Source organism: Brachionichthys hirsutus, chromosome 8, assembly GCF_040956055.1.
Source record: "Brachionichthys hirsutus isolate HB-005 chromosome 8, CSIRO-AGI_Bhir_v1, whole genome shotgun sequence".
NCBI classification, from domain to species: Eukaryota; Metazoa; Chordata; class Actinopteri; order Lophiiformes; family Brachionichthyidae; genus Brachionichthys; species Brachionichthys hirsutus.
In genome coordinates this window covers 16,129,558-16,143,147 of record NC_090904.1, presented here as the reverse complement: position 1 = coordinate 16,143,147, position 13,590 = coordinate 16,129,558, and the positions used below count along the sequence as shown (strand labels likewise).

At 42.2% G+C, this 13,590-nt stretch overlaps 1 protein-coding gene across 1 annotated transcript; it reads left to right on the top strand.

Annotated features, from left to right (window-relative positions):
• Window positions 1-1,816: 1,816 nt before the first annotated feature.
• agtrap (angiotensin II receptor-associated protein) lies at window positions 1,817-6,807 on the top strand. The gene is made up of 5 exons (XM_068742872.1): window positions 1,817-1,843; window positions 2,784-2,818; window positions 2,958-3,066; window positions 4,743-4,947; window positions 6,241-6,807. The coding sequence occupies exons 1-5, from the start codon at window positions 1,817-1,819 to the stop codon at window positions 6,354-6,356; spliced, it is 492 nt and encodes a 163-aa protein (XP_068598973.1). The 3' UTR covers window positions 6,357-6,807.
• Window positions 6,808-13,590: the final 6,783 nt, after the last annotated feature.

The window sequence follows — 13,590 nt, the reverse complement described above, 5'->3', positions numbered from 1 at the left end:
CATCTAGTTCAACTACAACACTAGAACAAACATTTCTGAGATGCTTTGGCCCAAGAACCAGAACCTCAGTTTTATTTAGATTTAATAACAGGAAGTTCTCGGTCATCCAGGAGTTAATGTCCTTAAGGCACGTCTGAAGTCTAACCAACTGATCGACTTTGTCTGGCTGAACTGAGAGGTACACTTGTGTATCGTCTGCATAGCAGTGGAAATTTATGCTGTGCTTCTTAATAATGAATAATGAAACCTGACTGAGAAACCTCAGATAACTTATTGTCTTGTAAGAATTCACACAGCTGACTGGAAACTGCTTTCTCTAGAAGCTTTGACAGGAATGTAAGGTTTGAAATTGGCCAATGGTTAGTCAAGACATCAGGATCCAATGTTGGTTTTGGCCAGTAGGACCACATCATCTGTAAAAAGCAGAGACCGAATCCCAAGGCCACCAACCCTGACACCCTCCACCAGTTGGTTGTGCTTAGACATCCTGTCCATATAATTTATGTACAGAACCAGTGTCAATGGGAACAACCCTGATGAAGTCCAGAAGTCCAACCGCAACTGAAAATGAGTCAGACTTACTGCCGTCAATGCGAACCAGACTCTGTCTCCGGGATTACAGAGACTCGGCGGCTCATAGTAATAAACCAGTCATCCTCCCGGATGACTGAGCTTCTCACCCTATCTCTAAGGGAGAGCCCAGCCACCCCACGGAGGAAGCTCATTTCAGCCGCTTGTACCCGCGATCTCGTTCTTTCGGTCACTACCCAAAGCTCGTTACCACAGGTGAGGGTAGGAACAAAGATCGACCGGTAAATCGAGAGCTTTGCCTTTGGGCTCAGCTCCCTCCCTCTCAGCTGATCCCTGGTGAATCCCACCTCTACACTAAACTCCTGTTACTCCTACTGCACACTTCACTGCTGTCCTACATGTCCTGAACTACTCTGGCATACTTCTTTAGTACTCCAGACTGCCTCATGCAGTACCACAGTACCTCATGCAGTACCACAGTACCTCTCTGACCCCCCTGTCCTAGGCTTTCTCTAGATCTACAAAGACACAATGCAGCTCCTTCTGACCTTCCCTGTTCTTCTCCATTGCTAGCCTCAATGCTAACATTGCGTCTGTGGTACTCTTCATCGGCATAAAGACATACTGCTGCTCACAAATACTCACTTCTGTCCTTAGTCTAGCCTCAAACACCTTTTCCCATAACCTCATCGTATCTCATCAGCTTTATCCTCTGTAGTTTCTACAACTCTGTTTGTCTCCCTTCTTCTTGAAAATGGACACCAGAACTCTTCTCCTCCGTTCCTCTTCATCTTCTTCCTCTAGGATTGTATTAAACCCCGTTAAAAACTCTACAGCTTCCTCTCCTAGACACTTCCACACCTGCACAGGTTGTCATCCGGTCTAACTGCCTTCCCATTCTTCATCCTCTTCATCGCCTTTCTAACTTCACTCGTGCTAATCTTTGTCACTTCAAAATACATTATTTGATGTGATTTTTGAGCAGACATTACAGAATTACATTTTTAAAAGTTCAGAAAGAAATGTTATGTTCCTGCTCATTCTTAGCGATCTAACTGCAGAAAAAACAGTAATTGGTATCTATATTAACGGTTCTCCTTTTTAAAAGACGGTTGCAACAGGAGGAGGAAGAGGGAGGGGTGAGGAGAGAATCACATGGTCGGCAGTCAGGCTGATGTCACATGGTTTATGTTTGGATGAGTTTTTGTGTTGTGGAAGTGGAGCCCTGTTGGAGTTTTCCATGTCGCTCCCTCTAGAAGCTGACGAGCTGCAGTGATAGTTCATTATGGAAATTCCTGCCATTAGCCTGAAGGTGAGTTTATTCTGTACTAAACCATATCACTGACTAAAAGCTGTCTGCTGTTGGAGTAGGTGATGATTTCTCCTTTCTTGAGACAAAGATCACAGAAAAATAGTGAAATATTGGTATTTTTAGGTAAGCAAGGGTAGATAATTTCTATTTGATAGATTTAGACTGCACAAATGTACATTTAAGATGTACATGCTGTTTTGTCAGTGATTGCTGATGAGTAAAGAGAAAATAACATAGTTGGGTGTTTGAAAAACAAAGGTAGAGATCTGCTCAATAACAAAAATGAGCTGCATATGATTATTTTTGCTTCAACACAGATCAAGTAAAAACAAGATTCTGAAAGAAGATCATTGTCACATGAAACATCTGATCTTTCTTCATGTTTTCAGTGAATTATATTAGAAGCAGGGGCATTCGCTGTGAGTAACAAGTGAATCAACCTCTCTCATGTTGTTCGATTAAGGAAGGAATGTGTATTTAAATTATTCCTTTGAGATATCCTTTCAAGGCTCAGCAGCAGTTTGAACTCAAATTGACACCTGAAACTGAAACTTAAATATATAATATGAAAGGTCACACAACAGGATGCCATGATTAATTTGTTCTTAAAATTCTTCATACTAGTTATCTGTGGAGTCACAAAGACACTCAAGCTGATTCACATGTCATGTCAGACCGTAACAGTCACATGTTTAACATTTAGTTCTGTGTTTCTGATTAGAAGCTCATATAGACTGAATGGCTGCAGAACCGCATCTCAAAGTTGTTTTCAGTGTCACATGCTTTCTTTAATTAACACATTTTTCAGTATAGTTAATAATTGTCAGAAAATATTGAAAAATGTCCAAGGCACATTTCTCAGTGTGGTGAATGCTGGATATCAGGTGTTTTTGGCTGACTGCTCCAGCTTCTCATGTTTGTCCACCCCTTGTCTTCCCAGGCCATAGTACTGGCACATTGGGTGTTAACAATATGGTGAGTGCAAGCACTTTCTTTTCCACAATCCTGAGGAATGTGTCTCCCTTTTCTGATTGAAACAGTATAAGTCCGGATCTCTATGTCAGGTACTGTACATGCATGCTTTGCAGTGACTTGTGTGAATTGTTTGCTTAAGGGGATGCATGGCGTGGCTGCCCTCCTCCTTTGCCTGGGGGAACTTCAGTGTTCTAGCCGTTGGGGTCTGGGCCATCGCACAGCGGGACTCCATCGATGCTGTGCTCATGGTGAGCTTGGGAGACAAAACAAAAACTCTCTCTGGGGCGTGGAACATAATTTCAACTAAAAATGATGGACACAAACCACCATGTGCCACAAGAAATCTGAAAATGAAAGGGTAAAACCCACCACCAGGGAGGTCTGCCACACCTTGCCAGCTCCTGACCTAAAAACAGAAGAAAAAAAACTAAATTAAACTTCTGTTTATTGTACAGGACCATAAAACTAATATCTTCAGAATCAGAAGGTGTTTATTGTCAGTGAGGGTTCACAGACTAGGAACGTTTCTCGGTGAAGTCGTGCTACATGTAACAGTAATGACTAATATACAAAAAACATACAAGTACAGACACATCACAAAACAGCAGCATCAGAAGTGGATACACAGATGTGTACTAGTGTGACCGGTGAACTTCTGAGTTGTGTAATTTCGTGCAGCGTGATGCAGGAAGAAGCCACGGGATACAGCGGGAACTTTTGGAGGCACTCTCCGTTTAATCTGGTTGACATATAAAATAAAAGAACATCGATATGCGTCGCTAGCATACAGTCCAGCCCAAACTAAAGGGGGGGAAGACATGCAACAGTTAGCCTCTCCCCACACTTACCTCACACACACAAGGTATTGGGGATGACTGACCTCTTCCGCGATCAGATACGAAAAGGGAAGAGGCAGCGGGAGAACTCAGTATTTATAACAGACACACAGACACACGAAGAAGAAATAAAACCATAGAAGAAGTAACTGGAGGACCTGAAGTCTGCACAGCGTATGACACACCAGGTATAACAGAAACAGAACACACGGACAATTTTGTGTAATTATATTAACACTTATTAATGAACCGGTTACACTAGCAGCAGTAAACTAGCGTAATCACGCAGTGCAAACAGAACCGTGCAAGTTGTCAGTTATGAATGTTCAAGAGTCCGGGACAGAATTATTAAGTGTTCATGAGTCTTACGGCTGAGGGAAAGAAGCTGTTCTTGTGGCGGGAGGTTCTGGTCCGGATGGACCGTAGCCTCCTGCCTGAGGGGAGAGGGTCAAAGAGTCCATGTCCAAGGTGGGAAGGGTCGGCTGTGATCCGACCTGCACGCCTCCGAGTCCTGGAGACATACAGGTCCTGGAGCGATGGCAGCTTGCAGCCGATCACCTTCTCCACAGCACGTACAATGCGCTGCAGTCTGTGTCTGTCCCTGGTGGTGGCGCCAGCGTACCACACGGTGATGGAGGAGGTGAGGACGCACTCCACGATGGAGGTGTAGAACTGCACCAACATCTGGGTTGGCAGCTTGAGTTTCCTCAGCTGCCGCAGGAAGTACATCCTCTGCTGAGCCTTCTTGGTGAGGGAGCTGATGGTCGGCTCCCTCATTCATGGCCGGACAGACAGACAGACAACAAATACTTTATTTATCCCGCAGATAATTTTGTTAAAAATAATAATTTAATTAACTTCACCCCTCAGAATAACAAGAGTTAATACAATTATTGTTTTTAAACTCTTGTGTGAATGAGTCCTTATCCTGACCTTATGGCACAATTTTTATCTAATTTAAAAATGAAACGTTGTGAGAAACATTTCCCCGTAGCATCATAACAACAAGGATGTTGGACCCATACATGAACACCTGAACACTAATGCAGTCTGTGCCCATTAAGACTCTTTTTTGTTCTTCCCTGTAGTTTCTAATGGGGATGGCTGTGACGATATTGACTGACATCATCCACTTTGGTATCTATTACCAGCTGAGTGACTTAGAAAGTGGACGGGACGTGTTTCGTTTCAGCGCAGCAATGGCAATCCTCAGCCTGGTGCTCAAACCTGTGTCCTGCTTCTTTGTCTACCAGATGTACCACGAGCGTGGAGGAGATTACAATCTTAACTTTGGTAAGTGTAAATGGTAAATGAATGCCACTAATATAACTCATCACAAAACGAAAACTAGAAAGACAATCAGAGACTGCAGACCCCGCCTCCAAAAGACTATTGGATCTTGTGAGACAGTAAACAGGGCTTCCGGATCAGAGGGGCCAAACCTGCTCTAGCTTGCTGCTCCGGAACGGGAAAAGATACAACTTCAACTGTAACATTTCTGTCCCAAACAGATGCTGCAGGACAGCGTCCCTTATTTCTGTCCCAAACAGATGCTGCAGGACAGCGTCCCTCATTTCTGTCTCAAACAGATGCTGCAGGACAGCGTCCCTTATTTCTGTCTCAAACAGCTCTGTCAGAAATGCTCTAAACCCGGAAGCTAATGTACGTTCATAGCGAGCACGCCGCATGCACGCTACTACACAATAGGATGCAGGATGGATGATTCAAAGCATTTTTATTCTGGCCTGAGATTATTGCCATCACACTGTGATGTGTGTGTGTGTGTGTGTGTGTGTGTGTGTGTGTGTGTGTGTGTGGAGACACTCTCCCCCTGATTGCGCTGATTGGCAAAACATTATTATTGTGTGCTTAAAATGTTACCATGGTAGCGTGCATGCGCAGCCTCTGTTGGAGACAGAAATGAGGGACGCTGTCCTGCAGCATCTGTTTGAGACAGAAATGAGGGACGCTGTCCTGCAGCATCTGTTGGAGACAGAAATGAGGGACACTGTCCTGCAGCATCTGTTGGAGACAGAAATGAGGGACGCTGTCCTGCAGCATCTGTTGGAGACAGAAATGAGGGACGCTGTCCTGCAGCATCTGTTGGAGACAGAAATGAGGGACGCTGTCCTGCAGCATCTGTTGGAGACAGAAATGAGGGACGCTGTCCTGCAGCCTCTGTTGGAGACAGAAATGAGGGACGCTGTCCTGCAGCATCTGTTGGAGACAGAAATGAGACAATGTCTAAGCAATTAAAAGGGGCTGGTCAAGAATGAGGCCTTTTTAGGGGTATCCACCTCTGAATCTAATTTGCCAATCCAAGTGCCAAGCATAATTAGTTATGTTACTAGAGAGAGACAGGTCTCAGTTTAAGAAGATAAAGAATCTGCCAAATCTGACTGTGAACATTTTTTAAATCAAGATAAGTTATTTTGTAGAATCTTCTTTTGTTCTGAGATTAGTTGTATTATGTATATTGGAGCAGCATCCTTCATTATTCACAGTGTATCAAATGTGATTATGAATAATACATTTTCACGGCAGGAGTTTTAGTGTGTGTTATATTTTTTGCCATCTTTTCTGCAGGTTTGCCATCTGTTTCACGGAACAGAGCTGCCTACCAGTCCATTGATCAGCAGGATCCCAGCCCAGCAAACCCCTTTGACCAGGCCCAGGACAGCATGCCGAGAGGCCGCCAGTGAACTGCATTGTGTTCCTCTTGCGTTTGCATGCAGCAGTTTGGAGAAACACACTTTAGTCCTCGTGTTGTGCACCACTTGTCTGTCTACTGCAGGTTGCAGCACTGGCTGCAATGATAGTCATTATTAACTCTTTTATTTTTCCTTCAAATATTGCAATTATTATTTAACCTTTATTTAACCAGGTAAGTCAATTGAGAATTAATTATATTTTTGCTGAGCTTCCACATCACTACTAAATAAATTCAGAAAATACTGACCCCAATGCTGTGTGACTATCGTTAGCTCCTGTCATTTAAATATGATGGCAGTTAGTTGTGTGTCTCTCAAAATCCTTGACTGAGGGGACGTCACGATGGCCAAATTATAATTACAGGTGTTTTTCTTTTAACTGACCAAGATGTTCAAAACATAGCCCATTTATCGAGGTGTTTTAAGAGTTCTGTCATGTTTTGCACTGTAACTGTAAAAACATAAAACTATTTTGAACGTGAGGAGGTTCTTCCAGTGTCTGCGCGGGTTCTCTCAGGGTTCTTCGGCTTCCTTCCACCTCCAAAAATGCCAATTAGCTGAAATGCTTACACTGAATTGAGCATAGGTGTGAGTGTGAATGATTGTCTATCTGTGTGTGTGAACCGATGGCTTGTCCAGGGTGTACAGGCCTCTTGCCTGTTGGGATAGAAAGCTTTATTTTTTATAATTGATACACTATAAGCACACAGCGAAATTATGTTTACACCCTAGTACAACGGGCCCCTTGAAACACACATGCATACGGAGAGGGAATGGGGTGAGGGCGCCGCCATGATCACCAAGGACACCTCGGCAGTGCCCCGGAGGGCGACTGGCTGGCCCCAGCCACCAGCCCACATTTTGCCTGAGCTGGGACTCCAACCGGTAAACTTCCCAGCCCAACTCACTGAGCACTGTCACCCCATAGGCTCCAGTATGACCCGGTAACGGACAAAGCGGTTTGGAATATGAATGAATGAAAGCGATGAGGTTTTGGTGATGATTAGATAGACCAGTGGTTCTCAAATAGTGGGGCGCGACCCCCTAGGGCAGGGGCGGGACACAATGGGCTTGAAAACGTGACAGAGGCGCCGGGCCAGGAACAGATGGATGGAGTGTTTGTGTAAATTAATACAAAATAAAAGCCATCACCTATATCACTACACAGGTAACAATTTAGTATATTAGTACAGTATATTTATACAGCTAACAATATAGGAGAAAAGTAAAATGAATGAGGTTTAATTAAAGTAACATTTAATTTAATTACCGTATATAATTTAGACAAGTTTGGTGGGCCGGATTAAGAATCCCAAGGGGCCGCATGTGGCTCACGGGCCGTAGTTTGCCCATGTCTGCCCTAGGGGGGTTGCGTTGCGATGTCAGGAGTGGCGCCTGTGACCGTGGAGAACGTGCTTTTTTTGCCGCACTAGATTAAAGTGTAATTGCACATCAACTACAGTAGTTGGCAGTGGCGCCCTGATTGTCAGAGTGCGTGCAGGGAGTATTAGCAGAAGAAGATCAGTCGTAAACAAACCCTCAAGAGACAGCACGGAGAAATATTTAACAGAGATGGAGATGATAAAACAAAGGAAGGTCAGTCGAAAGCCAAGACGAGGAACTATGACGTAGCGTACGTAGCGCTTGGCTTCACCGTGACAACGGTGGGAGAAGAAGAAAGACCTAGCTTCCTCATTTTGCTAAAAGAAAATCAGCACAATTCTTTTTTCATTTTGGTTTTGTAGGTTAAAGTGTTTTATATTTTGTGCTCCTGAGTTAATGTTGCTGATCAATTTTAATTTATTATTTAATTGTAAAAATAGTAGTTTAAAAATTAAAAAAAGAAAATTCAGGCAAATTGATGCACTTCATTTTCCGCGGGGGTTACGTTCCAAAAACAACCCGCAATAAGTGAAATCCGCAATGTAGTGATCTTTATTTTTTTTAGTTATTATACATGTACATAAATGTTTTAAGGCTGTAAAACCCCTCACCACACACTTTATACACGTTTAACAGTCAGGCATTAATCTAAATAGATTGTTTCAGTATTATAGAATGAAAACAAAGATCAGAACCTGTTTTCAGAACTAAACATTTGTTTGAGAAATATAAATATATAGTACGTACAGTAAACGTTTTCCTGTTAATAATGTTAAGGCGTGCAGGTCGAGGAAAGAGCCGCTTGGAGTGCAGAAGAACAAATATTCTACTCGTGCTGTCTTTAGCCTCTCATGCTGCTTTATTGGATAGCTTAGCACAGCGGAACGGCACCGGCTACATATATAAACAGGAAGAAGCGAAGCCCAAAAGGGACGTGACGTTTATGCTCCTACAAAATAAAAGCCTCTTTTTACACAGAGAATAAGAGCGCTATTAAACAAACGCTTAACAAATAAACACGATAGCTTTTAGAAATAATGAATTTAATTTTAATGATCAAACTACGAGGTTGAACACATAAGAAGTTATTAATAGCAACTCGCGCGTATTTCACAGTTCCTCCGACCGCGCCCCTTCGTCTTGCGCCGTTTCAAGTGCAAAAGAAAAATCTGAAATTGCACTAAAAAACTCCGCGAAGCAGCGAAGTCGTGGAAAATGAACCGCATTATATCGAGGGACTACTGTATATGCTTCCCTTAGGTAAAATTATTAAGAAACACAGCATAAATTTCCACTGCTATGCAGACGATACACAAGTGTACCTGTCCGTTCAGCCAGACAAAGTCGATCAGTTGGTTAGACTTCAGACGTGCCTTAAGGACATTAACTCCTGGATGACCGAGAACTTCCTGTTATTAAATCTAAATAAAACTGAGGTTCTGGTTCTTGGGCCAAAGCATCTCAGAAATGTTTGTTCTAGTGTTGTAGTTGAACTAGATGGCGTCTCAGTGTCCACCAGCACCACGTCCAATAATCTGGGGGTAATCTTTGATCAGGACCTGTCCTTTCAGTCCCAGATAAAGCACGTTTCAAGGACTGCGTTCGGAATATCTCAAAGGTCAGGCACCTACTAACCCGAAAAGATGCAGAACAAATAGTCCATGCTTTTGTGACTTCCAGACTGGACTACTGCAATTCCTTACTGTCCGGCTGCCCAAAAAGGTCTATTAAACATCTCCAGCTAATCCAGAATGCAGCAGCTCGTGTTCTAACAGGAACCAGACTGAGAGAACACATTTCCCCTGCTCTGGCGTCTCTGCATTGGCTTCCTGTTAGAAAATGAATTGAATATAAAATCCTTCTACTCACTTTTAAAGCCCTCACTGGCCAGGCCCCTCCTTACCTTACAGAGCTCATTATCCCGTATTGCCCCACTAGAACCCTGCGGTCCCAAAATGCTGGCCTGCTCGTGGTTCCAAAAATTTCCAAGAGCAGACAGGGGGGCGGAGCTTTCAGTTATCAAGCTCCTTTATTGTGGAATCAGCTCCCTGATTGGTTCCTGAGACAGACACCATCTCTATGTTCAAGAGTAGACTAAAGACTTTCCTTTTTAACAAAGCTTATAGTTAATCGATGCAATAATCAATATAATCAATATGCTGTCATAGACCAGCACTGGAGGCTTAACATCATGACACACTGAGCTCCTCCCTCTTTATCTGGTTATTTATGTTATAAATATATGTCAGTAATCTCTCTCTCCCCCTGTAGTCTTGTGCTCTCTCTCCCTCTGTTTGTCCCTCTTTCTCTTTCAGGTCCTTCTGTCCGTGGTGCTGCAGAACCTGGACCTGTGTCCCTCAGCTCTGATGTCCATGTCGCTAGCATTAGCATTTATAGCTTTATATTGCTAGCATTAGCATTTTGTTTTTGTCTGCTCCTGCTCTGTCTTGCTTTCGCTTCCCTATCCATCTCCTTGTTTTTGACCTGCCATTCTCTCTCTCTCTCTCTCTCTCTCTCTCTCTACCCAGCCGGTCAGACAGATGGCCGTCCACCATGAGCCTAGGTTCTGTCCAAGGTTTCTGCCTGTTAAAGGGAAGTTTTTCCTTGCCTCCGTTGCTCTTGTGGGTCAAGTTGGGTTCTGTGTTTCCCTGCTAATCCTGTAAAGTATCTTGAGATGACTTTCTGTTGTGATCTGGAGCTACAGAAATAAAACTGAATTGAATTGAATAAAGCAGCATCAGCTAACAGTTCTACTGTTTTACTGAAGAGTGCCTCAGCTGGGAGGGGGGGGGGGGGCTGATCCTGTTTCTCCTTTCTGTTATGATCTGCCCTGTTCGAATAAGGGTGTTAGAATAATTATTCCATTTACGGTGTCACACAGTATAGAGTCTTTAAAAACAGAAAGTCTCAAAACATAATGACGTGGCTATCAATTAATACAAACATTAATTCCACAGAGTTACAAAGACATCCAGCAACACTGGGCAAATTAAAAAGAAAACAAAACAAATGTCGCTGAAATGGGGCACAAAGCATGACTCAGCATAAAAGAACAGAAATAACAATAAAGTTATACAATATAGCATGACAGAAAACTTGAAATAAGCAGTATTTACATGTATATGATATAAATCACCGGTCCCCAACCTTTCCCCTGCCACGGACCGTGTTCATGGCGGGCAATTATTTCGTGGACCGGGGGGGGGGGGTAATTAAATAAAAAAAGAGGAATATGATTTTACCAATAAACTTTATATTATGCACTTGCAATAACTATTAAACAAGTATTACACCAATACTGTATCTACTCACCATAAATTGTGGTCCCAATAATTGCTTCTGTCCTTCATGTTCACGTTTTTTGTTTGATAAATTCCACATTCTTGTCTTTTAATCCAGGGTTCTTGTCTTTTAATCCAGGTTCTTGTTTTTTAATCCAGGTTTCTTGTCTTTTAATCCAGGTTCTTGTCTTTTAATCCAGGTTCTTGTTTTTTTTAATCCAGGTTTCTTGTCTTTTAATCCAGGTTCTTGTTTTTTAATCCAGGTTCCAGTTTTTCATTCCAGGGTTCTTGTCTTTTAATCCAGGGTTCTTGTCTTTTAATCCAGGTTCTTGTCTTTTAATCCAGGTTCTTGTTTTTTTTAATCCAGGTTTCTTGTCTTTTAATCCAGGTTCTTGTTTTTTAATCCAGGTCCCAGTTTTTTATTCCAGGGTTCTTGTCTTTTAATACAGGTTCTTGTCTTTTAATCCAGGTTCTTGTTTTTTTTAATCCAGGTTTCTTGGTTTTTAATCCAGGTTCTTGTCTTTTAATCCAGGTTCCAGTTTTTTATTCCAGGGTTCTTGTCTTTTAATCCAGGTTCTTGTTTTTTTTAATCCAGGTTTCTTGTCTTTTAATCCAGGTTCTTGTTTTTTAATCCAGGTTCCAGTTTTTTATTCCAGGGTTCTTGTCTTTTAATCCAGGTTCCTGTTTTTTATTCCAGGGTTCTTGGCTTTTAATCCAGGTTCTTGTCTTTTAATCCAGGTTCCAGTTTTTTATTCCAGGGTTCTTGTCTTTTAATCCAGGTTCTTGTTTTTTTTAATCCAGGTTTCTTGTCTTTTAATCCAGGTTCTTGTTTTTTAATCCAGGTTCCAGTTTTTTATTCCAGGGTTCTTGGCTTTTAATCCAGGTTCTTGTCTTTTAATCCAGGTTCTTGTCTTTTAATCCAGGTTCCTGTTTTTTAATCCAGGGTTCTTGTCTTTTAATCCAGGTTCTTGTTTCTTAATCCAGGTTTCTTGTCTTTTAATCCAGGTTCTTGTCTTTTAATCCAGGGTTCTTGTCCTTTAATCCAGGTTCTTGTTTTTTAATCCAGGTTTCTTGTCTTTTAATCCAGGTTCTTGTCTTTTAATCCAGGTTCTTGTTTTTTTTAATCCAGGTTTCTTGTCTTTTAATCCAGGTTCCAGTTTTTTATTCCAGGGTTCTTGTCTTTTAATCCAGGGTTCTTGTCTTTTAATCCAGGTTCTTGTCTTTTAATCCAGGTTCTTGTTTTTTTTAATCCAGGTTTCTTGTCTTTTAATCCAGGTTCTTGTTTTTTAATCCAGGTTCCAGTTTTTTATTCCAGGGTTCTTGTCTTTTAATCCAGGTTCCTGTTTTTTATTCCAGGGTTCTTGGCTTTTAATCCAGGTTCTTGTCTTTTAATCCAGGTTCCAGTTTTTTATTCCAGGGTTCTTGGCTTTTAATCCAGGTTCTTGTTTTTTTTAATCCAGGTTTCTTGTCTTTTAATCCAGGTTCTTGTTTTTTAATCCAGGTTCCAGTTTTTTATTCCAGGGTTCTTGTCTTTTAATCCAGGTTCCTGTTTTTTATTCCAGGGTTCTTGGCTTTTAATCCAGGTTCTTGTCTTTTAATCCAGGTTCTTGTTTTTTTTAATCCAGGTTTCTTGTCTTTTAATCCAGGTTCTTGTTTTTTAATCCAGGTTCCAGTTTTTTATTCCAGGGTTCTTGTCTTTTAATCCAGGTTCCTGTTTTTTATTCCAGGGTTCTTGGCTTTTAATCCAGGTTCTTGTCTTTTAATCCAGGTTCCTGTTTTTTATTCCAGGGTTCTTGGCTTTTATTCCAGGGTTCTTGGCTTTTAATCCAGGTTCTTGTCTTTTAATCCAGGTTCCTGTTTTTTATTCCAGGGTTCTTGGTCTCTGTGCAGAAGCAGGTTTGATCCCTTCGTTGCTCGTTAGCTGTTCTAGATAAACCGTGTTTTAAGTCGACTTCTGGTTTGTCTGTTAAAATAAGTTTTCTTTTCTTGGAGGTCGTCGGCGCCTCTTCTTCCGCCTCTTCTTCCGCCTCTTCTTCCTCCTCTTCTTCCGCCTCTTCTTCCGCCTCTTCTTCCTCCTCTTCTTCCTCCTCAGTTGGACTTTTCCCTCTTACCAAAGAAGCTCTCCAAAGACGTTTGTTTGTTTGTTTAATTAATTAATTTTCGCTAGTTTACGGCTTTAAGTAACGTACCACGTGACCAAGGAAATTCACAGGCGATTGTTAGGTTGGAGAAAATCCGGTCGTTTTTCAAAATAAAACACCTTTTAGACGCTAATAATCGAAACAACGGAAATTTCCTTAATGAGTTGTTCTTTCTGTGCGGCCCGGCCCAAATGCCTCACGGACCGGTACCGGGCCGCGGCCCGGTGGTTGGGGGCCACTGATAAATAAATATACTCGACAAGAAAAAGAATCCGGGTGAACCTTGAGGGAGCGGTAGTGACGTCAGCGAGACGTCCACCGTAGAAGAAGAGAATGCGGAAGCGACACTGAAATACGACGTGATAAACGCGTGCGTGTGCGTGTGCGTCTCTTCCAGTCTGCATCCAGGACGGTCCGGCG

Coding starts and splice junctions, on each gene's coding strand:
- agtrap (XM_068742872.1), top strand. CDS start 1,817: ATGGAAATTCCTGCCATTAGCCTGAAG. Junction 1,844..2,783: donor TTCCTGCCATTAGCCTGAAG/GTGAGTTTATTC, acceptor TTGTCTTCCCAG/GCCATAGTACTGGCACATTG. Junction 3,067..4,742: donor CCATCGATGCTGTGCTCATG/GTGAGCTTGGGA, acceptor TCTTCCCTGTAG/TTTCTAATGGGGATGGCTGT.